Source organism: Hermetia illucens, chromosome 1 (assembly GCF_905115235.1).
Source record: "Hermetia illucens chromosome 1, iHerIll2.2.curated.20191125, whole genome shotgun sequence".
Taxonomy (NCBI): domain Eukaryota; kingdom Metazoa; phylum Arthropoda; class Insecta; order Diptera; family Stratiomyidae; genus Hermetia; species Hermetia illucens.
The window spans coordinates 38,869,056-38,892,827 of NC_051849.1; the positions used below are offsets into that span (position 1 = coordinate 38,869,056).

The 23,772-nt window shown below is 44.1% G+C and overlaps 1 protein-coding gene across 3 annotated transcripts in view; it reads left to right on the top strand.

Moving 5' to 3' along the window:
- LOC119646351 overlaps positions 1-23,772 on the top strand; it is a 103,870-nt gene that overhangs the window by 63,724 nt on the left and 16,374 nt on the right. For all 3 annotated transcript variants that reach the window (XM_038046786.1, XM_038046785.1, XM_038046787.1), the window contains exons 4-8: positions 15,443-15,614; positions 15,971-16,103; positions 16,178-16,321; positions 16,401-16,601; positions 16,798-16,866. In XM_038046786.1, the coding sequence (XP_037902714.1) occupies positions 15,443-15,614; positions 15,971-16,103; positions 16,178-16,321; positions 16,401-16,601; positions 16,798-16,866 (719 nt within the window). The remainder of the gene's footprint in view (positions 1-15,442; positions 15,615-15,970; positions 16,104-16,177; positions 16,322-16,400; positions 16,602-16,797; positions 16,867-23,772) is intronic.

Below are 23,772 nucleotides of genomic sequence, written 5' to 3' on the forward strand. Positions count from 1 at the left end.
TATGTTCATCAAGTAACTCATACTGATTTATGTGAAATGCTAAATTTTGATCTTCTATAACTTTGTAAATAATAGTTGGACTTTGTTCGAACTTTCCAGAAGATTGTCCAATATTACCGCCTATACTGATTTTGTACTTTTAGGATGAAACTAAGGGGGTTTTCGGGGAAATTTTTAAAATATATTAATATGCTATTATTAACTCTATTTGAGCAGACATAGGAATGGGATGTATTTTGAGGCCTGGATTTTGTATAGACTGTGTTGAGTTTTTTTAGATTTTTCGGCTAGATAGGTTCTAAAAACGAGACCTGTTACGCTTTTTGGTAAAAACATTTTGAGCACCTATTCCCCAATGTTTCAGTCAATATCAGAAATAATCAGTTTCGAAAAGTACTAAAAGAGCCCTTTCATGTAACACCCCACATGATCATATTCTGTGAAAAAAACTTTACACAACCCGCTCGCATGTACGGGGAGCCCTCCTCAAACTCAATACAATATGGCGCCACTTGCTATATGTCAAGTGATTTATAGACCGCATCAAATTTCGTGAAAATTAGTTCAGTCGTTTCCGAGTAAATCGGGTGTGATAGACAGACAGACATTGAATCGATTTTATTAAGGTTTTGCATCACACGAAACCTCAAAAGCCGCCTATTTTGGGCCGAACGAGTTGACTGTTGCCGCAGTAAATCCTATCAAAGAAACTAATTTGCCATATGAGCCTGGACTCGTTTTTATGTATGTATTATAGAAGTTAGGTTAGGTGCATTGATACTCTGCAATATTAGGGAGGAAACAGTAGCCTGAAGTCAATTATAAGTTTCAATTGGTCTCATTTCAACTGGAATTTGTTGGTCAGGTCAACTTGCATGAAAGCCACAATTAATTACAAATGGAAATCACGGAAAATGATCCGTCAAATTCTGCTTATCACTCAGCATACTCGGAGTGTGCATGTACCAATTGTCCTGAGTAGGATTTCAGGGTATCTGGATTAATGTCGACTAACCCAGCCGCAATAGTCTCATGTAGTTTTCCCAATAATGATGAAATGAAAGCAGGATATGAATGTGTGTATTGCAATAATCATTACACCTCAGTCAACATCAATATAAATTAGCGGCTTTTGATTAACCCATGGTTTCCCGCAATGTATGTCAGTCCTTTTCCGTTTGATCCACGATTCAGGTGTAAATCAACATTTTAATGATTTTGCTCGGAATGAGGATACTATTTAATTCATTTCGCTTTTTCTTTGGCTCGTGAAAGGACTAATAAATTCAGGAATGTCGATTGCTGGGAGTTTTACGAGTCAGTGCTACGGAGTAAATGAGCATGCATAGCACGGCATAGGAAAACTGTGAAAATTACTTTGGGTTCGTAAATTCCGACATTGCATAATTAAAGCGTTGTTGGGGATGGAAATTGCTACTTTTTGAATGAGTAAATGCTTGCTTCCTTGAGCAGGATGTTTAATTACGCAGCACGAAAATGTTTCTTATTGTCATATCATATACTCCATGGAGACTCACTCGTGTGTTTCCAGATCCATATTCGCCCAAACAACCAGGGACAATAATTCAAAATGTAATCATATCACAAATGGTAATAGCTTTTGTGTCATGCTGCGATGTGTGACGTTGTGCCAGACTGTAGCACAGTTTGGAACTCGGACTAGAGTAACTAGTTCCAATCACGTCCTTCTCGGTTTTGTCCGCCTCACCTTCCAAGCGTAATCTAGACTTCGTATCAGCATGGCTGCAACGTTTGTTATGAGCCAATTTTGTTCCAACCGCAACACTTTCCAAGTTATATTTTAGAGGATTATGCTCCCCTTTAGCTCATCCCCCAAGCTCCTTCTTTCAGTCATCAACATTGCATTCAGTTGGGAGATTTATCCACGCCGGTAATTATAATACTTTCATCCACGACTCACTCCGTTCGAAGGGTGTGAATTCAGCTGCTCACCTTGAAGCTGCTCTTGGACTGTTGCAATTTATTTTATAGTCCTTTTCTTATGGTTTTCCGAAATTTATGGTAGTTTCAGATGAATTTATTCTCCCTCTTGTGCAAATTGTATATTTCATTCGTTAAGACACTTTCCGAGAGCATACCCATTGCGGCATTCACAGTCTTTGTGACCTGTCTGAGGGATGGCCGCCACGATCTTCCAGGTTGACCAGAGAACCCCTTCCCCTTAAACTTAAGCTAAAACGGTTCCATTCATTGCAAAGTTGCACAGGTCCACAATCCCAGCATCCCGACCAAGTTTCATTGCAATTGGTGGAACCGTTTCCGAACAAATCGCGTGCAACAGATGGACGGACAGATATAAATTTGAATACTCAATCTACTGACACCAATAGCCGAATTTTGCTTGATACTGAAGTAGACTTGGTGCAACCACTTTTCGAGGGGCTCCCGCTCAATAGTCCGCGTGGCGTGAGTACCACATTAGCGAGGAGAGTAAGAGCGATCAGACAGTTTTCCTAAATTGAAATGGACCATGTGACAGTGTGCGTTCCCGCGAATGGGGAGCTAGCGTTGGTCCGTGAAATCGTTTAAAGTGGGTACATTTAAAGAAAGTGCTTTTGGGAGACCACGATTTCAATGGTGCGACTTTAGAAAAGGCAGCGCAAATAATGAAACGCATACGGAGAGCATATGATGCTTCCATCGCGGGACGGCTAATCCTCAGCAATAAGTGACCAAACTATTTGTGGATTGAAGAAACCGCAGAGTTGCCGACTGTATGCTTTTGAGCTTGAAGAATCTATCAACGAACCAGAGTAAGACCAGACTTCGAGGAGAAACAGGAAGCATACACGCACTTTCGAAGTGGGCTTAAGCGAGCTATACATACCAGCAAGCGGGAGTGCTTTAAAGAAGTTTGGGCGAAGGTAGAGCTAAAACCCTCTAGAGCAACATATAGGTTTGTTACGACGAAGATGATGAGGCTAACACTAGAAGTGACTTGCCCAACGTTCACGATATCCGTTGGGCCTCAATATAGCCAGCTGCGAATAGATGAAGAGCTCTTTAGATTAAACACCATAGGCGGTTATCTAACTAGACCGATAATAAGCTAATCGAAAGCTATCTTTTCAAAAAGGCACTTTAGTATGGTGCGTAAGAGGGTCCCAAGGAGTGCACGGTCACGCCTGGAGTACAATAGATTTCAGTGTTGGGCCCCTTACTGTGAAACGTAATGTATAATGAGATCTTTGTCCTTCCCATGCCGACGGAGGCTACGGTGAACGATTCTGCGAATTATTTGTCTGTCGCGAAACAACGTAAAGATTTTAAAGTGTACGCTAACGAAACCAACCGTCAGCGGCATGTGTTGGGATGGTCGGGGTTGATCTGGCGGAATAAAAGCCGAACTCGCTCTTGATAACCAACCGTAGGAAAAGGATTCGGAATCGTGGTCATATCATCACTTGAAAATTAATTTTCAGGCACATCCTACTATACACAAAATCGGTCTGGCTTGAAACACTAGCGTGTGAGAGCAATTGAAAGGGGGTAGACCTGGGTAGGTAAGTAGGCATCAGTGACCGGGGAGCCTAATTAGCGCTATGGTGTGCCGTTTAAATGCCGCAAACTCCTAAGACCATGGCTGCAGTGAGAAGATCAACAAGGCGGAGTCAAACCGGCTCAGATCTTCATAGCTAAGCCGCAATATTCACGAAGGAAAGCAGCTTTCCCACCCTGGACGTGCCGCCCAGATTATTCAGTGCGTTTCTGCACTACCCCACCAGCCTGGAAAGTGTCTCCGCTCAGTACAATGCCTTAATGGCCGCTTGACTGTCGGCCAGAATGGCTATATTACGCTTGGGGCTTCAACCATGTCGCAACAATCAACAAGTTTTCGGTATCGCCCGTAATTCCGCTTGTAATACACTGGCGACTTAGGGAACCGTACGGTTCGTGTACACTGTGTGGATGCGAAAAAACTGCCACACACAGACCATCTTTGATCCGTCGATGAAGAATAATTTGTCATAGCCTGGCTACACGCCGCCAGTCTTCCAGTCTGCCCTGGTTGGAAAGTGCAAAGCAAAGTTCACCTTGCGTGCGGCGTAGTCCGTGGGGAATGCTCAGAGTTCTCGAGGTACTTCATCTACGATGCAACTATAAACATAGAGCTTCGCTGTCTAGCATTCGGACTCAGGTAGTCTGACAGCACTGCCAGCAACAACGTATTTAATATGGAGGTCCAGAAGGAGAAAGAGCAGGAGTATATTGAAAGCGTTTGCCATGCTGGACTGCAGAGCCTCGGTAGAACCTGTACACGCGGTTCTTTGAATCCTATTAAGCTTCGTTCAATTGTACTTATTGTTCAGAGCCATTCAGCATACCATTGAGCCGTGCGTTGGTATGAGAAGAAATTCGACTGTCTACATTCAGTGAACAATTCTCAACCCTTTTATAGGCATAGAAGACTATACAAGTCTTCTTAACCCGCAGTTCTAGCTTTAATCTCCAATTTGGCTTGGGATCCAGGATTACACGCAGATACTTTACATTGGAGGAAGGAATTTTAATCTTTGTCTATTCGGCCGCGGGAGGTAGAATTCAAGTAACCTTGCTTGGTGGGGAATAGCGTCAGTTGTGTTTTAGGTGAATTTATGCCGAGTTCGCATCTTGCGGACCATACGCACACCTTTTCCAACGTTCCTTCTGCGATGTCATCCATAATGGACGGAAATAACCCTGACACTAATATCGCCAAATCGTCGACATACTCCACAACCCTGTCCGTTTGATACATTACCTCAGACCAGGTCTATTCAGTATAGGAGCAAAACCCCGGATTCAGGGATGCTCAGCTGCCCTCGCATCTCTCCTATCCATCTTTTCCTTTTTCGTCTTAAGAATGCCTTGAGCGTAACGTGCTACTGGGCTCCAAGTGTTTTCGGTCTGCATCATGGACCCAAGGCACCCTTCCTTCGAAAGGTGATGACGATGGCGCTCTTACCTTCTGCAGAAGAAAAAGGTATGGGAGGCATCATCCTTCACGTCCTTGCAGCAAATATTTCGGATCCGACAGACAGAATCGCGCTCATCAGCAACTGACGCCTGTTGGATAAGGGACCTCTGACGCTGGACATCGGCCGGCAAATCGCAAACATACTAGCCGTAGCCTTGTCTGCAGTGTTGTGAATCTGCTCGAAGAAGCTCATTTTCATGTCTGTCATAATACCGAGCCATGATTTTACCAACCATCATTCCCATTGTGCGCTGAGCTTGCTCAACCGTGCATGCACTAACCAGTGCCGCAACATCGTCCGCGTATCCGACCAGATGCGATTCATCAGACTTCTCGAGTCGTAGAAGGCTATCGTATAAGGTGTTCCAAGGGGCCGGACCACGGATAGATCCCTGAGCCGCCACCGATATTATCTTCATTCTGCGCTGTCCTTCCCGGGTCTCGTAGGGTACAGTCCTTTAAATAGTCCCTCAACATCCCCAATAATTAACCTGGAGTATGGAAACGATTTTCCAGTGCCTCAGGCATGTTGCACCACCTCACAGAATTATATGCATTTCTTACGTTAAAGGTCGGCGAGGAGTGCACCTTGTGCATTACTCGCCGCCAGTGGCGACTGTGTGCCTCAGTCAGTTTTATTGCCTGGACCACCTCCTCAATGGCGTCAATTGTAGATTGCCCCACTCTAAAACCATATTGTGTTGATGAGTAGTTTCCCGCAGCACATATTGCGCCAGTCAGTCGTACTTGATGACATTCTCAAGCAGCTTTCCCGCTGTGTCCAACATACTGAGCTGACGATACCCAGTGAGATTTATGAGTAAAGAAGATCCCCGGTCAGAAACTCTGAAAGACATGAGTGTAATTATACGGTGTTTCCAGCGATTAATTATTTGAAAGAATAAATAACTTATTGTTTCTTTTTCGCTGGTGTAGATATTTATTCTTGCAAATTCCGATATTTCGGGAACCACTTGTTCCCTTCATCAGTGCTACCTACACCAGCGAAAAAGAAACAACAATTTTTTTTTTATTTCAAATCTGAAAGACATATATATAATGGAGCAGGCTCTTGGTTTTTCGCGAGAGGAGTTCCGAATTATCTGCATACTTCCTACTTGCGGACCGAGAATCTAACCCCGGTATACCCGCTGGTCCTAAGCCAAAACTATTCCAATGTTTACTGGGCAGCAGATCTACTTCCCTGTTTGATCCACTCCTTTCAGCCTGTATGCCTCCGAGATTCCTTCGAGGACCTCCGAAGTGTTTTCCCTCGGCTTTTCTCTGTGCATATGCACAGGTATGTTGCCAAATTTATAGTTGATATGGCAATATCGACGCTCAGTCGCCTCCAGGAATTGGTCATCAACCCGGATCGTAAGGAATATATCCTTGCTCTGGCAGCCTGGCAATTTAGGAACTATAGTCCTAAGCTACTCCGCAGTGTCCTCGTCGCGGAGTCCACCAGCATATAACCTCGTCGAAAGCGTATTCCGGAGAACACAAGCTTGGCAATCCATCTCTTACACATCTGCCTAACGACAAGGTCGTCGATAGTTTTCTGTTCCTCACGAGTGAGTATTTGCTCGGGAAACAGCAGTTTGACCAGCCGAATACCCTTAACCGCACTAGCACCGGGACGACCTATCCGGGATTTCCCCCCTCTTGGGTTCAGGTTTGGGTTTGTTGTGGGCCCCGCTTTCTTGGCTCCGGTACATATAGCTTAAGGCTGTCCTGACCTTTCTTAAGAGCCTCTTCTGATTTCAGGCTTTCCTTCAGATAACGCAGTACCATTTAGCATCGGCGCTACTAAGGCTTGTCTCCTTCCTGACGTCTGATATACTGATCCCCGACGTGCTTTTACTTGTCGATGCTTTGTGGGTAGTGGCCTTGGAGAGGACATATGTTATAATCAGTCTTCGCAATCTGCCAGTGAGTAGAAACGACAGTGAGTCCTAATCACTCCATCTAAAAAAACAAATATGAAAAGATCGTTTCAGAGGGAAGTTTACACAAGGACGGGAAAAATGAGTTTCCTACAAATAGTGTAGAACTTTATACAGTAAAATCCCTATAATTCGTATCATCAAAAGACTGACGATTTGGTATGAAATATCGGGATTACAAATTATCGGGAGCGCAAAACCTTTTTGAAGCAACCGTTCACAAAGTGAAGTAAAGGACACGACTGAGCTTCGATTTTCCATTTACACGACAGTCGATTAACAAGCCACTAGTTCACTTCACTTGCACTGTCGTTAGCTGTACATCCAGCTGATACTAATGATAGTAATAGCACACAATACAAGTCAATAAATCAGAAATATAATTAAATATTTTTCGCAAGTGAAAAAGTAGGTAAATTTGTGAGAGACTAGCGATTTGGACGAAAGGGAATTCGAAAGATACAATGCTATGGGAAAAATAGACAAAGATAAACGAATGTACTTTCTATCCGACACTAAAATAGACCGGGATGATATGAACGGACACTACAATACCTGAAAGACTTTAAAGGATGAATCCTTAATGAACATAACTTGGATGCACTTTGTGTCTTATGGGTGTCTGTAGATTCAGGCATATACTCCAGAATAAAAGATAATTTAACGCCGACAGCTCTACTACCAAATTCTACTATTGTATCATCTCCATGAAATTATGGGTAATGAAACAGCAAACGAAAGAGGATGAATGACCAGGTCTCTGCTCGAAAGAGAGTGGGCGACTTGTCCATTCGTATAAGCTTTAGAATAGACTGAAAGACTGAAAACCTGTCCACAGAAAATTCATTATCAAGGAAGTCGTTTCGGACCGTAAACACAAAGACCACTGTGGAAAGAGAAACTGAACTATGAATTTAAAATCTGAAATGTACGTTTCCTCTTCAAAATTGACACACGGGCCTGGACTACATCAATTGAATAGAAAGTGTCTTCCTCATTCTTTTTTAACTGGCAGCTACATTTGGGCGAAATTCTTTTTAAAAAAATTGACTCCTTGTGGTGGGGCAGGCTCTGTGAGTTGCCACTGTCCTCAACGAAACTAAATGTTATCTGAAATAATAAAAACTTGTTTTTCCTATTCGCTAGTGTTGATTTATTTGTCTTGCAAATACCGGCTGTTTGCTAATGAATAAGCTTTCGTAGGCGTCCAGCTGGTTATTTTTTTTACCTGCTTTAACACTTTCAGATCGTCGGTGCTTAGTTTATGGCAGCATTGCTTAGCCACCATAGATTTTGTGGGTTTTCGGCAGTACTTGATAGCCAACTCTGCCTCCTTCGTATCATCATCATCATCAACGGCGCAACAACCGGTATTCAGTCTAGGCCTGCCTTAATAAGATACTTCAGACATCCCGGTTTTGCGCCGAGGTCCACCAATTCGATATCCCTAAAAGCTGTCTGGCGTCCCAACCTACGCCATCGCTCCATCTCAGGCAGAGTCTGCCTCGTCATCTTTTTCTACAATAATATAGACTTTCCGGACTGGACCATCCTCATCCATATGGATTAAGTGACCATAACCTATTGCGTCGAATTTCATCCACAACTTGGCGGTCATGGTATCGCTCATAGATTTCGTCGTTATGTAGGCTATGGAATCATCCACCCGCATGTAAGAGGCCAACAATTCTTCGGAGGATTCTTCTCTCGAAGGCGGCCAAGAGTTCGCAATTCTTCTTGCTACGAACCCAAGTCTCTGAGGAATACATGAGGACTGGCAAGATCATTGTCTTATACAGTAAGAGCTCTGATCCTATCGTGAGACGTTTCGAGCGAAATAGTTTTCGTAGCATCTGTTGGCTACCAACAACCGTGCGCAGATTTCATCGTCGTAGCTGTTATCGGTTGTGATTTTCGACCCTAGATAGGAAAAATTATCAACGGTCTCAAAGTTGTAGTCTCCTATCTTTATTCTTCCCGTTTGACCAGTGCGGTTTGATGTTGTTGGTTGGTTGGTTTACGATGCTGACGTTGCCACCATATACTGTCTTGCCTTCATTGATGTGCAACCCAAGATCTCGCGCCAATCAGCGCCTGCTCGATTTGGATGAAGGCAGTTTGTACGTCTCGGGTGGTTCCTCCCATGATGTCGATATCGTCAATATAGGCCAGTAGTTGAGTGGACTTAAAAAAGATCGTACCTATTGCATTTACCTCAGCATCACGGATCACTTTCTCGATGGCCAGGTTAAAGAGGACGCATGATAGGGCATCCCCTTGTCCTAGACCGTTGTTGATGTCGAATGGTCTTGAGAGTGATCCTGCTGCTTTTATCTGGCTCCGAACATTGGCAAGGGTTAGCCTACTCAGTCTTAACAATTTCGTTAAGACCTAGAGAGTTTTACCCTAGCTATGCTATCATAGGCGGCTTTAAAGTCGATGAAAAGATGGTACAATTGATGTCCATATTCCAACAATTTCTCCATCGCTTGCCACACAGAGAAAATCTGATCTGTTTTTGATTTGCCTGGAGTGAAGCCTCTATGGTATGGGCCAACGATGTTGTGGGCGTATGGGGCTGTCTGGCCTAGCAAGATAGCGGAGAATATCTCACAGATGGTACTCAGCAACGTGGTACCTATAAAATTGCTGCACTGTGTGATGCACAAGCTGATAAACCACTTGGTGTAACTGGTCGCCTCCATATTTAACTAATTCGGATGTAATTCCATATAATAATTGGCGAGACCTCCTACTCGCCGATGTTCTGGCGGTTCAGTAGCTCATCAAAGTACTCAACCCATCGCTCCAATATGCCCATTCTGTCGGAAATCAGATTTCCCTCTTTGTCTTGGCAGGATGAGTATCGAGGGGTATAAGGCTTCATCTTGCTGACTTGTTGGTAAAACTTGCGCGCCTGGTGCGGCTGCTTCCTGTACTTTTCTAGTTCACAGACTTGTTGGTTCTCCCTGGCTTCCTTTTTCCGTCTGTGAAGTCGCTTCTCCGCTCGACGGAGTTCGTGATAAGTCTCTGCGCGTACCCGCGTTCTTTGAGAATGCAACATTACTCGGTATGAGGCATTCTTCCGTTTCGTACCTAGCTTAAATTCATCGTCAAACCAGCCGTTTCGACTTTTTTTGCGGCTGGAGCCAAGTATGTTTGTGGCCGTATCAATGATAACGTTCTTCAGGTGATTGTGAAGTTCATTTGTTGATGCTTTATTTCCAGGATCTCTGTTGACTTCGGTTATTGCGACATCCATTTCCCGCTTATAGTTGTTGCGGAGATGTTGTAGATGACTTCAGTATTAACTCTCACCTGATTATTTGAGCCCAGAGCACCATACCAAGGAGATAGTAATCCGAGTCTGTATTGGCCGCCTATATGTTCAGGCATTCATCAAAGCTGAAAGATTCGATTAACACGCAGTCAATTAGTTGAAAGTGGTCCCATCTGGAGAGGCCCACGTATGTTTGTGGACCACTTTCCGCGCAAACCAGGTACTTCCAACAACCATTTCGTCCGATACTACTAACTGAATAATCCGCAGTACGTTATCATTGGTATCCCTATGTAAGCTGTAGGAGCCGACGTATCGCTTGAATACGGGCTCCGTCCCCACTTGACCGTTGAAATCCCCAAATATGATTTTCATATCATACTTGGGACAGGGTTCGAGGGTCCGCTCAACTGCCTCGTAGAAGGCATCCTTCTCCGACACTGCAGTCTCCTCTATAGGGGCATGAATGTTTATGAAGCTTATATTTCTAAACTTGCCTCGGAAACGCAGAACCTTTCGCTTATATTTTCACAGCCGATAACAGCGAGTTTCATTTTTTGGCTGACTAAGAAACCTACTTCAATCACGTGGTTTACTGGATGGCCACGTTAAAATATGGTGTAGTGGCTCTTCTCCAGGAAACCGATCCTGTCCATCGCATCTCTTGCAACGCTCTTACATCAGCCTTATATTGGGACAGGGTATCGGCTAGCTGCTCAGCAGCATTCGGTCTGTACAGGGAGCGCACATTCCATGAGAAAATGCGCAAATCGTTTATGTGTTGTCGTTACCGGGTTCATTGTTTTGAAATCCATTCTGTGCGAGGCTCCTGCTGTGGCTTCGTAACAAGTTGTTTTCCGCGTAGGGTTGTCAGCCCTATCTAACCCCCAACCTGGAGGACCGATGTAACTAAAATTAATAACACTTGAAGTTATTAATTTAATATATTTTATTGATCTTCATCCTCTGACAGTTCCAGCTAGACTCTTAGTTAATATATTTTATCGATCTTCATCCTCTCACAGTTCCGACTAGACTCTTCCTTTTATTATCTTACTGCTACCTTAATACCTACGATGCTCGCTCGTTTGTGCATCCGTTATGCAGGTGCACTTAATAATGTTTATGATTCTATTGGTTTGTGCATCCGTTATGCAGGTGCACTCAATAATGTTTATGATTCTATTGGTTTGTGCATCCGTTATGCAGGTGCACTTAATAATGTTTATGATTCTATTAGTTTGTGCATCCGTTATGCAGGTGCACTCAATAATGTTTACAATGTTTCGGAATTAACTGTAAATGGGAGATAAGCGACCCAAGCGGATATTTAACCTGTACACCTTCGGATAATCTGAGCAAGCAATTTTATATACACCGCTCATCTTCTCTACTGTTTTTCGGTCTTTTTCTCTACTCAGCTGAAATTTTAGCTGGGAGATACGACTTGATCCTAGTTGTACGTCGAACCTCTTTAATGTTCGTTCGCATATAATGCTCGGGCAATTTTTAATGCGGTAAAAGTCGATTGTGGGCTGTACAGCGTAGTGAGGTTACTACGCTCTGCGCTTCGTGCATGTTTCCTGATCATCGTATCTATGGTGGTGCTCCTTACAGTGTCCATAATGTAGTGTTTTTCGCTCTGGTAGTCTTCCTCTGTGAGTGGGATTGTTAGAAGGCGGTGGATCATCGTGCCATAAGCTGCTATTTTTTGTTGGTAACTATGGAAAGAAGTGATCGGGATTGTCCGCTGGGTGCTGGTGGGTCTCCTGTAAATAGAAAAAGAAAATTGTTTGTCCTGACGTTTGATTAGTACATGTAAGAAAGGCAATTGGTTATTAACTTCAATCTCAGCAGTGAAGGTTATTTTAGGGTGTAGCAACATATTATTGATGCTTGTTTTAGGGATCACTGCCAAAATGTCATCCACGCACCTCAACCATATATTTGGCAATAATCCATCCTCCTCCACTTTCTCCTTCAGTAATGCCATAAAGATTTCACTTAGGAGTGGGGAGAGAGGATTGCCCATTGCTACACGTGAGGTTGTCTTGAATTATTTTCCCTTGAATGTGAAATAATTTCCATTTATGTAGAGGGAAGCCAACAAAACAATATGCAAGGTTGGTTTTCCTCTCCATTCGGAATCCGAGGAAGACAGATTGGGTGATGTATCAAATGGAATTGAGCGCCCGAGTCACGATCCCTGGGAAGCGCATCAAGTCCATTCCTGGAATTGAGAAGACAACCCAGATGATCACAACTAGCATGAAAGAAGCTTTCGAAGAAAGCTCTCCACTCAAGATGACAAAGAAGGGTAAAACACCATGGTGGAACTCGGATTTGGCAAAACAGAGGAGAACGACAAGGATGCTCCCCAATCGTGCTCTGAAGGGTGAATCAGGCACTAGCTGGAATCGCTATAAAGAGGCACAGAAGACTCTAAAGAAGAGCATAGGATCGGCTTAACCATCATCTTGGAGACGCTTTTGCGAAGAGACTAACTCTCTTGAGGCAACCTCAAAGCTCAAGTGGATTCTGGTCAAAGAACGTAGCCAGAAACTGGGTTATTTACGTTTACAGAATGGGAAGTACACAGAAAGCGATGAAGAAACGGCAAACCATTTGTTTGAAGTGCACTTCCCAGGCAGCATCCAAAATCTAATCTTGGGGCCAACAGGTGCATACAGCCCTCGACCGAGAGACTGGAATCTGGCATGCAAAGTAGTATCACTGGAGCGAGTGAAATGGGCATTTAACTCGTTCCATAGATACAAGTCTGCAGGTCCGGATAGCATCATCCCTGCGATAGTAATAGAGGGAATAGATGCCCTGAGTCTACATATTCGGAATATGTATCGTGCATGCCTAGCACACGCTTATATTCCAATTACACGGCGGGATGTGAAGGTGTTGTTCATTCCCAAACCAGGAAAACCACCTACACAGACGCAAAAAGCTTTCGACCGATCAGCCTAACGTCCTTTCTGCTAAAAGGACTAGAAAGACTAGTAGATCGGTTCATAAGAGATACACACATTCCTAAGTGGCCACTTCAGTATAGGCAACACGCTTACCAGGAAGGCAAATCCACGCAGACAGCACTCCATGAACTTACGGCAAAAATTGAAAAGGCGATGTCCGAAAAAGAATACGCCTTAGGCGCATTCATGGACATCGAAGGTGCCTTCAATTGTGCCTCACTCGCGGAAATTTGTGATGCGGCAACACAGTGTGGAATCGAATCGCTGCTAATCAGTTGGATCCGTCACGTGCTAGAGTGGATATCGGTCGGCCAAAAGGCTATTGAAGCAGGATGCCTCAGGGGCTGCCCACAGAGAGGGGTTCTATCTCCACTGTTATGGCTCCTGGTAATGGATGGATGCTGTGGCTCCTGGAGGACAGAAAAGTCTTCGCGCAAGCATTTGCGGACCACCTAGCCGTAATAATTACCAGCAAGTTTGGGGACACAGTATGTGACCGCTTGAATGCAACTCTGCATGTAAGCCACAGCTGGTGCCTACGCAATGGACTCACGGTCAACGCTAGGAAGACTGGACTAGTTATGTTCACTAGGAATGTCAGGTGGGCAACTATGCGCTACCCACCTTATCAGGGACGGAAATTCAGCTGGCACAAACAGTCAAGTACTTAGGAGTACATTTCGACTCCAAGTTAACATGAAAGCATCATATCCAGAAACAATATCAGAAATCCTGCAGATTGCTCTGGTGCTCTAGGAATGCAATAGGTAAGACCTGGGGACTTTCACCCAAACGGATATACTGGATGAATACATCCATCCATAATAAAACCCATTTTGATGTATGCATGCATCGTCTGATGGCCAAGACTGAACTTTGCTAACATCAGGAAGCTGCTAACGCAGATTCAGAGACTTGGTTGCCTGAGTATTACTGGCGCAGTGAGTACTACACCAACTGCGGCACTTGAAGCTATCCTAAATTTACCCCCCATTCATTTGGAGGTGAAACGGAAAGCAGCCAACGACGCATATAGACTCGATACCACTGGCGCGTGGAAAGGCGACCAATCAAACGGTCATGCGTCTATCTGGAAATTCCTTGAAAAACATCCGGTAGCCCTGATACCGAACGATCATATGGTTTCAAGATTCATCTTTGAAAAGACATACACTGTCGTAATCACCGAAAGAGAAGAATGGTCAACAAGTGGCCATGAGTCTTTTCAAATTACATACCTAATAATCTTCACCGACGGGTCAGTCATGGAGGATGGATCGGGCGCAGGGGTGTTCTCGGAGGATCCGATTACAGAACTGGCCCAACCCCTTGGAAAAGTTAAGAGCATATTCCAGGCGGAGATATATGCCATTTCATTGTCTGCGACAAAAGTGGAGGAGTCGCACCATTCGAATCTTTTCCGACAGTCGGGCGGCATTATCAGCACTACATGGCAACGACATATCAAGCCAGTCGGTGCGGAGTTGTGATCAGGTGCTGCTGAAACTCTAACATCGCCGGTAATGAAGAGAACAGACTGGCTCGCCGAGGGTCTGGATCCACAATGGTGGGGCCAGAACCAGCTCTTGGAATCCGACCATCTACTGTTAAGTCCACTCTGAAGGGTGAAATTGCAAGGATTCACGCAACCAAGTGGAAAAATTTGGACTCTTGCCGGCAAGCGAAAATCCTTGTGAAAGAGCCTAGAGTCACTAGAGCGGCATTTTTGCTGTCCCTTAAGAAGTGGGACATGAAAACCCTAATAGGGCTTTTAACGGGACACTCCTCCTTAAACTACCATATGGAAAAGATTGGGGTAGTGGTTTCGGCCATGTGCAGCCAATGTGAGGAGGAGGAGGAGACGGCCCTGCACTTTTTATGCAGCTGCCCGGCATCCTCAGATCTCGGACGAAGACACCTTGGCAAGGTTTTCGTCAATGAAGAATCTGCACACTCTCTGCCTCTGGAGAATGTTCTCAGATTCACTAAAGCCTGCGAACACCGTAGGCGGGAAGCCATTTAATAGACAACTGCGGCTCCCCCCAGTTAACTAAACTAACTAACTAGTTTTCCTCTGCATTCGCAACACTAGCGAATAGGAAAAACAAGTTTTTATTATTTAAAATAATTTAATCACTAGAAATGCCGCGTAATTACACTCAGATAAATGTTATCCGTTTTATACCAGCCTGATCATACCATAAGATACTAATATAGTAACTTTTTCTTACAGCATATCACTATTACTCAAACAGTACAGCACGAGAAGCGGATATAATCCTGACAGTGAAATATGAAGACGGCCGTTGGTCCAAGCCTTACTATGACTGTGGAGGCGGCAACATCTGGATGCTGACATATACAGTACCATTTTTCGGTTTCGCTAATGGGACTTACTTCTTCAAGTAAGTTATGACAATTCTTCGGAACCCTTTTTCTGAAATCATTTGCCTACTTATAAGTTTCTCAATTTTTTTTTCAAATTAAAATTTTGTCTTCCAAAGTTTATAGCCAGTTTCTTCATTTTTTTCCTTGTATATTCATTTTCTGCAAAATATCGCCATTTATGAGCGCAGTCATGCTTCCAAAAATCAATGAAGCCCTAAAACTTTCTCCTTTCAATTTACAAGAAAATTGGGTATTAAGAGTTTAACGACTCTTGTCACCCGCAATGAAAAATGTCCTTTAAAGGAGCCAAATAATAAAAGTTAGATAAGCCCTTCAAATTTACAAAGTTCTGCTGTCTTGTCTGCACCCCTAGGGGAACTTCTGGAATTGATATTGATTTGCGACGTGTTGACATCGACCAATGTCCACAAAAGCACATTCCTGGCGTGATTCAACCGCTGAACATTTTCGCTGGAACGGACAAATGCAAACAACGTACAACTATGGTATGAACCCTACAGAACCGAATCCTGGTGTAAACTCTACTTAACAATTTATATTTTTATAAATAAATGAATAGTGTGAACCGATAGCTGGCCTCGGATTCCGACGAGGATCTTACAAGTGTGTATGTCGGAAAGGTTTCTACTTCCCAGACGTGGTTACAATGCAGAAGTACTTCAATGGAAGCATTCTGGAGGAGGAGTATGAAAAGTTAATGCTGGTGAGAGAGACTAGTCGTGGAATGTTTTACTTTTATGTACTAATTGTGAATTGGATGATTGCTGTTCAATTGGATATAGGGCGAAGTTTCCACCTACAACAAACCAATGAGCTATGAGTGTCTGCCCTGTGCTGAGGGGTGCGACTACTGTGAGGATTCTTCACCATGCGTTGCAGCTCTGAATTGGCCCATGCGAACCAGCATCTTAGTGTTGGCCTGCGCTATTATTGGACTGTTACCACCAGCTGCATGGTTCACATTTCGTTATCAGCAAATAAAGGTAAAAATTTTGTATCCTTTTATTTTTGGATTTACTCACAAAATTCCGAAATTAGGTCAAACGAAATTCATTCTATAAATATAGAATATTATATATTTAACCCTTGGGAGAAATTCTAGCCGAAATACTATTAAATAATTCTACAGGATATTCCCTACTCTCGATGCAACTTTTCAAAGATTGTTATTATTTCCAGGTCGTCAGAGCAGCGAGTCCTGCACTCCTTCGGGTCATCGCCTTGGGTGCCTTCTTCATATACTGCACGGTAAGGATCACGTCATGAATTTTAATGCTTTGCTGTAAATGCTTCTAAATGCTACGTTTTTCCTCTCCTTAATCGATTATGTACACAGGAAAATTGCATCAAAATTTAAAGGATGCAGCAACAGTAACTTCAGAAGCAAACATCCCTTATAATTCACTATACATGAAGCCTACTTAATTTTAGTACTGAGTCCTGTAATACCACTTTGTCGAATTCGTTTACTGTAATATTTGAAGTACTACGGGAAGTAGAAGTTATTTTTGGATTTAAACAAATGAATGATCAAACAAGTTCCCTCAACTGTGATTTGCAAAAAGTTGGAGATATCGTGATTAATATTTGCACCTTCGGTATAAATCAACATAGTATGCTGGTCCCAAGCCTAGGTAAAGGAGGAGGCTTTGAGGCAACGTACTCTGTACTATCCTCAATAAAACAAAAATAAAATGCTGAGATCAGGGAAAGAGATAAATAGAGTATACTTGGAGTTATTTCACTATGCTAACTCCTACCATCTCTCTTGGTGACAGGTACCGCAACAGGCCGACCAAGAAAATGCATACAATGTCATTACAAACATGATGATTGGATTGAGTCGCAAGGCTCGGAGAAATGCTGGGGCGTCCACCTCAGTCGACGCGGCAGGACCGACTCCGGTCCTGTCGAGAAATGGGCAAGGATTCTTGACGCATGGGCGGCATCAGGACATAAGCAAGTTAGTCCGAACAAAACAAATACGTGTCTGCACGCTGAATGTTGGTACTCTATCTGGAAAGACCGAGGAACTTGTAAGAGCCCTTCGGAAAAGGTGCATTGATATCTGCGCTCTACAAGAAACCCCATGGTCTGGTGCGTAAAGCAGCGACATTGAACGCGGACGCGGTAAAAATAGCTATATACTTCTCTATTTTGGTAGCCCACACACTCAATATGGTGTTGGCATTGCCATCTCGGAGGGTTTCCATGATGCCATTAAAGAAGTTGAACGATTTGATGATCGGTTGATAAAGCTCACCATTATATTAGCTGATCGTACTATTCACTTCTTCACCGTATACGCACCACAGACAGGTTGGTCTGATGCCGAGAAGAATGCCTTCTAGCAACTTCTCGATGAAAAGGCTTGTCACGCGCGTGCTGATGACTATATCATTATTGCCGGCGACCTCAATGATCATGTGGGTGAAAAGGCAGACGGTAACTGGTGCCATGGGGGAAAGGGGTTAGGCGCAATGAGGGTGGCGAGCGTATAATCGATTTTGCGGACACCCATGACCTTGTACTTGTGAATACATGGTTCATGAACCGATTGTCTCATGTTCCTACATTTTATATTGGGGAAAGTAAAAGGCAAATCGACTATATTCTCATTAGACGTCGACATTTTAGCACTGTCACTAATTACAAAGCCGTCCCCTATGAGACCATCGCACCTCAACATCGACCATTGATTGCCGTCCTGCGAATTAAGCCATGGATAAAACAGCGTGAAGAACGCACAAGCCCGCGGCGCATTAAATGACGGTGATTTCGTGAGAAGAAGGAAGAAATGATCTCACTGACACGATTACCGACCATTACGAATGTGGAAGAATAGTGGAACCAAATGAAAGACATGATCCACAGAGCGGCCCCTGCAACCCTCGGGGTCACTAAGCCGGGTAAGCGGTACATCAACCGAAATACTTGGCCTTGGAATGATGATGTTGAAATGAAGGTCCGTGAAAAAAACACCTCTACCACAAATTCCTCGTCGATAAAACACCGGCCAATTGGCAAATTTATAAGGATGCCAACCGGCAAGCAAAGAAAGCAGTCGCTGTCACCCGAGCGAACCATTACAAAAATCTTTACAATAAACTGGACACTCGTGATGGCGAGAGAAATCTGTATCGTAGCCGAAACAAACGCACACAGGATATCGAACACTTGTGTCGCCTTAATGAGAAAGACGGTACTTTGTTTACCAATCGTCGAGCGGTAACGGATAGATGGCGAGAATACTTGGAGCAGATTTCAACTATAGAATTTGCTCATCCTCCACTTCCACAATCATTGCCGACATTTGGACTGGTTCCGCCTGTCAGCCCCTGGACTCAAATACTTCGGGTGAACTCCTGTTGTATGTGAGGACAGCTCGCTTATTTGCGGTTGGCCCCCCTAGTGGGAGTTTCATGGTGGTTGTGGTTATGCTGAAGCGAGAAGAGACCTTCGGGCCTCGACGTGGTGTTGCGTATCAACACGGGTGCCGTGCTCCATAGTTCGGTAGAGATTTATATAATTCTTGCATCCACCAGTATGAATGCTAAGCCATGCACTTGGTATAGACTGGTACCGTTGTTGCTTGTTTCAGCGGGGCTCTGATTGTGGTCACAAAATCAATCCGTGTCTTAAGAGGACCGTAGGATTAAGTCTCACGACAGGTGCCTACGTAAAACACCATGGGCTTCACTGTCAGCGCAACTGAAGTCGAGGAGGCAATAAAACGAATGAAATCGAGGAAAGCCACAGAACCTGACAATATCGCATCTGAGCTCTGGAAAGCGAAGAGCTGGGACCCAACACTGTGGCTCGGTGAATTCTTTAGTCGGGTTATTGAGGAAGGAACACCATCTGACTGACAAGAAAGTACCACAGTTCCAATATGGAAAAAGAAAGGGAGCTCAGCAGAATGTTCAAATTACCGTCCGATCCGGTTACTTTCCCATAAAATGAAGATTTTTAAACGCATTCTTGACAACTGTATTCGCGAAATCGTTCAAATAACCGTGAATCATGCCGAATTTGTCAAAAATTGCGGAACTACTGGCACTGCGCAGTTACTCATGGGGAAACACCATGAGAAGCATTGCCCTCTTTACATTGCATTTCTGGATCTAGAGAAAGCGTTTGACCGTGTGCCACACGAACTCATCTGGTATGCTTTACGACAAAACTTAGCGCCAGAAGAATTCGTGCGCTGGGTTCAATTGCTCTATCACGACTCGAAAAATAAAGTTCGAAATATAGCGGGTGTATCAAAACCGCTTCCTGTCTCTGTTGGTGTTCTTCGAAACGCCCTCGCACCACTACTCTTTCTTCTCGCTATAGACACTGTCACACGATACAACCAACGTCCAGCGCGCTATACATTACTTTATGAAGCGTCTAGCAGCAAAACTGACCTCGAACAACTTGTCCAAAAACGGAATGATCGCCTCATGCAACACGGTCTCAGATTGAATCTAAACAAAACTGAATTTTTGATGACTGAACCCCATGAAACAGGCATAATCACTGTCAGCGGCAATGATCCGCCCCGAACTGAGCGATTTAAATACCTCGGGTCAACACTATCAGCCAATGGAGAAATTGCTTCACACATTAACGCAACCTGGTTGAAGTGGCGGTCCGCAACTTGTGTTGTTTGTGATCGACGTATCAACGAATGTCTAAAATCTGGAATTTACCGCAAAACCGTCCGTCCTGTCGCTGTCTATGGTTCTTAGGGTTGGCCGACTATAAAAGACAATGAACGGCGTCTTGCAGTAATGGAAACGAATGTGTTGCGTTTGACTACTGGCGTGACACGTTTCGATCACATCCGAAATGAGGATATCCATTGCACCGATTGTGGAAAAATTGCGAGAAAGATGTCGATAGAATGGTCACGTAATTCGCGATAACGAAATTCACTAGCAAAGATGGTAAGCGACCAAAAGGCCGGCCGAAACAACGGTGGCTTGATACGCTGGATGGGGATTTAAAAGCCTCAAGATTGCACCCAGATCAGGCATTTGATAGAACCAAATGGGAAAACCGATCACGACGAGCCGACCCCGTGAACGGAACAAAGGCTGAAGAAAAAGAAGAAGAAAGAAGGATAAATAAATTGGTAGATGGAAAGTGTAAACATCTGCGCGAAAAAACGAAATATTGGGGACAGTCAGGTATAGCACCTTCGTTTGCAACTCAATGCGCGGTCTCATAAAATCAAAAAGAAACAATGACTTCAACCACGGACAGCACAATCTTTGAGCCCTTAACTGACAAGGCCCATATTCCAGAGCCTCAAACAAAACACAGGTGAAGGTCAGGACAAAATACTTCCAAACACCTGGGCGCATCTCCAAAAACATGTGAAAGGCTTTCATTTGAAGCCCACACTTCAACCTCGAAACGATACCAAGTATACATACGAGAATTATTAGACTTTCCTGGTATCTTCAGGAAAGGATAAGAAACTTTAATTTACAAGATGGGATGGAAATAGGGCTCAGAAACATTTGCTTCCGGGGAAAAGGCATGTAACCCAAAGTTTTTCAAGTCGGAGACAGAATTGTGAAACTAATGCACCTCTATCCGAAACACCAAGGCGAAGTTCAGAGCCGGAATATACTATCTGCCACAGGTTTACCATAGAATCAGGAGTCATCTGCGGAAAACTAACGTACGATGAGCGTCAAGTTTAACGAACATAGGAACCCGCATTGGGCATCATTTGTAATGACCATTTTGGATGTGGGATGGCCAGAGAACCATCCGAATTGACCAGGATCAATCGCGAAAACAGGGCTATTCCAACACTTAAAAAAATGGCAATGGCACTCTGAACCCAGTTCTTCTGAAATGTCCCGTTGACACGACATTGCACGCCTCTGTGCTAACTAAACTCGAAATTTTCCAAACCTTCCCCCGGTGTGGAGGAATTAAGATAGGTATGTGGAATCCGGAAAGGATCTCGCCTCCCTAGCCCTGTTAAAAAATTACGGCGATCGATCTTTCTTAAAAATAAAACAATTATTGTCGCGATTTGCCTCCATCCCTCACCCGCGTGAAAGCGGGCGGTCCTTCTTTCCAGCCACTGCAGCGACAATCGGCTTATTGAAGATATAAACAAATCTGCACGCTTCAGGTACATATAAAGGTCTTGTGACCATCCAAGAAGACTGAATATAGGAGGAGCGAATTTAGCGGCAAAGGGGCGCAGAATGTCACTGAGCATCTTCGATCCGTGTCATTAATGTATTGGTGTGTCGATGGCACTTAGATGGTTTTCTTTGACAAGCTATAAACAGCTGTATTGTGCCACATACTGCAACCACGTGGGCGCATACCAATGCACTGCATCAAATACACGGCACTAACGTCAGACATTATTAGCGGAATTCTTCTCCCACAATTAACATTGCGGTTGAATATACCATACAATTTTTAAGAATGCGCTGGGACTTGAATATCCTGTATACAGTCTTCTTGTGTTCATCTTAGGTGAGAAATTTTCTGTCCACGTTTTTCCATTCGTATATAGCTAGCGCACAATAGCCAGGGAGTTATATAAACTCCAAAGACTAGCTTAGGTGTGGATCAATGGAGCAATGAGGACATGCCCAACGGCATCCTTGGAGGTTCTTTTAGGACTAACTCCTCTTCATCTGCACATGCAAATGCAGACAAGGAGGGCGACCTCTAGGATGGCCGGGAGTCGAAGATCGATATTGATTCTAGGCGGTACTCCAAATATATGCCATAGACAGATGTGGGAAGGGGGTTAGACCCAACCAGGTGACCTCTAAACTGGAATGAGAATGCTTTGAGAGACTGAATAGCCTCGGCTCGCACAATAAGGTCTGGATACTCTGGGTCCCAGGCCATGTTGGGTTGGAAGGAAATGAGGAAGCGGATGAACTGTCAAGGAAAGGGGCAGGGATGCCTCTTCACGGGCGAGAACCCTTGCGGGGAATCGGAAATAGGTTCGTGGCTATGACATTAACAAGTCGGAAAACCGGAAGCTCAACGCTTCAGTTATGATAGGTTTTGTGTATTTCTCTTATAACAACACGTAATATATGCATATATTATGTGAGCATATGCTCTTTCGGGTGATATTAACATCCAAAGTTTTGAATTTGAACGGAAGCGACAATTTTAACCTGATATAACTTTGAGTGATTAGAGCCGATTAGGCTGTCGTACGGAAGGTCGCGGTTCAATTCTCACTGGTGGCAGTGGAATTTGCATCGTGATTTGACGTCGGATACCAGCCAACTCAGCCATGAATAAGTACCTGTGTCAAAACCAGGGTAATAATTTCGGGTGAGCGCAATGCTGACCACATTTCCTCCTGCTATTGTAATCCTATTGTGTATCGCTACGGTCTTGAATGAAGTGTTCTAAAATACTTCAAGGTCCTGATTCAATTGGATTATTGCGCCAACTATTATTATATCCGAGTTGTCACACCTTATACTAGCACTAGCACTAAGTGGCAAGCATTTAGGCTCGGACGATCTTACCTACTTAAAAAGTAAAGGGGCACTGGTGGTGCTGGCCGGTGGTAAGTCAATGGGAGAATCCGTCGAGAACTCCCCGCAACATCGAGCACGTATGCAGAATGGTGTACTTCTGCATGGTTTTAGCCAGACTGTGCGAAAATCCCAGAACATCAAGGGAAGCCGTGAGGGATTTAGGTACAATACCTGTAGCTGATAATATTATGGGAACTAGAACTATCCACTCGAGACCCCAAATTTCTTTGATTTCCCGAGCCAGTGGCTCATCGTTCACCTTCTTCTCCACCTATTTCCGTTCGATGTTGCTATTATGTGGGATAGCAATATCAATGATATACGCGGAGCGACCGGTATTGTCAACTAACAGTACGTCAGGCTTATTATGCGGAATATGGCGATCAGTCAGAACTTGCCGATCCCAATACATTCTGTTAGCAGAACTATCAAGTACTGTGTGGGTGACCAAAGTCCAGCTTGCCGGCGACCGGAGCATTTCCCGGATTCAGTTTTGGGGGCTCACGCCAATTCCCAGGGCCTCGCTCAGGCTTCTTCTCTACTCCCGGAATGTCGGACACTCAAACAGCACATGCTCCGAGTCCTCTGGGATCCCACAGCATCTGTAACAGTTCGGAGA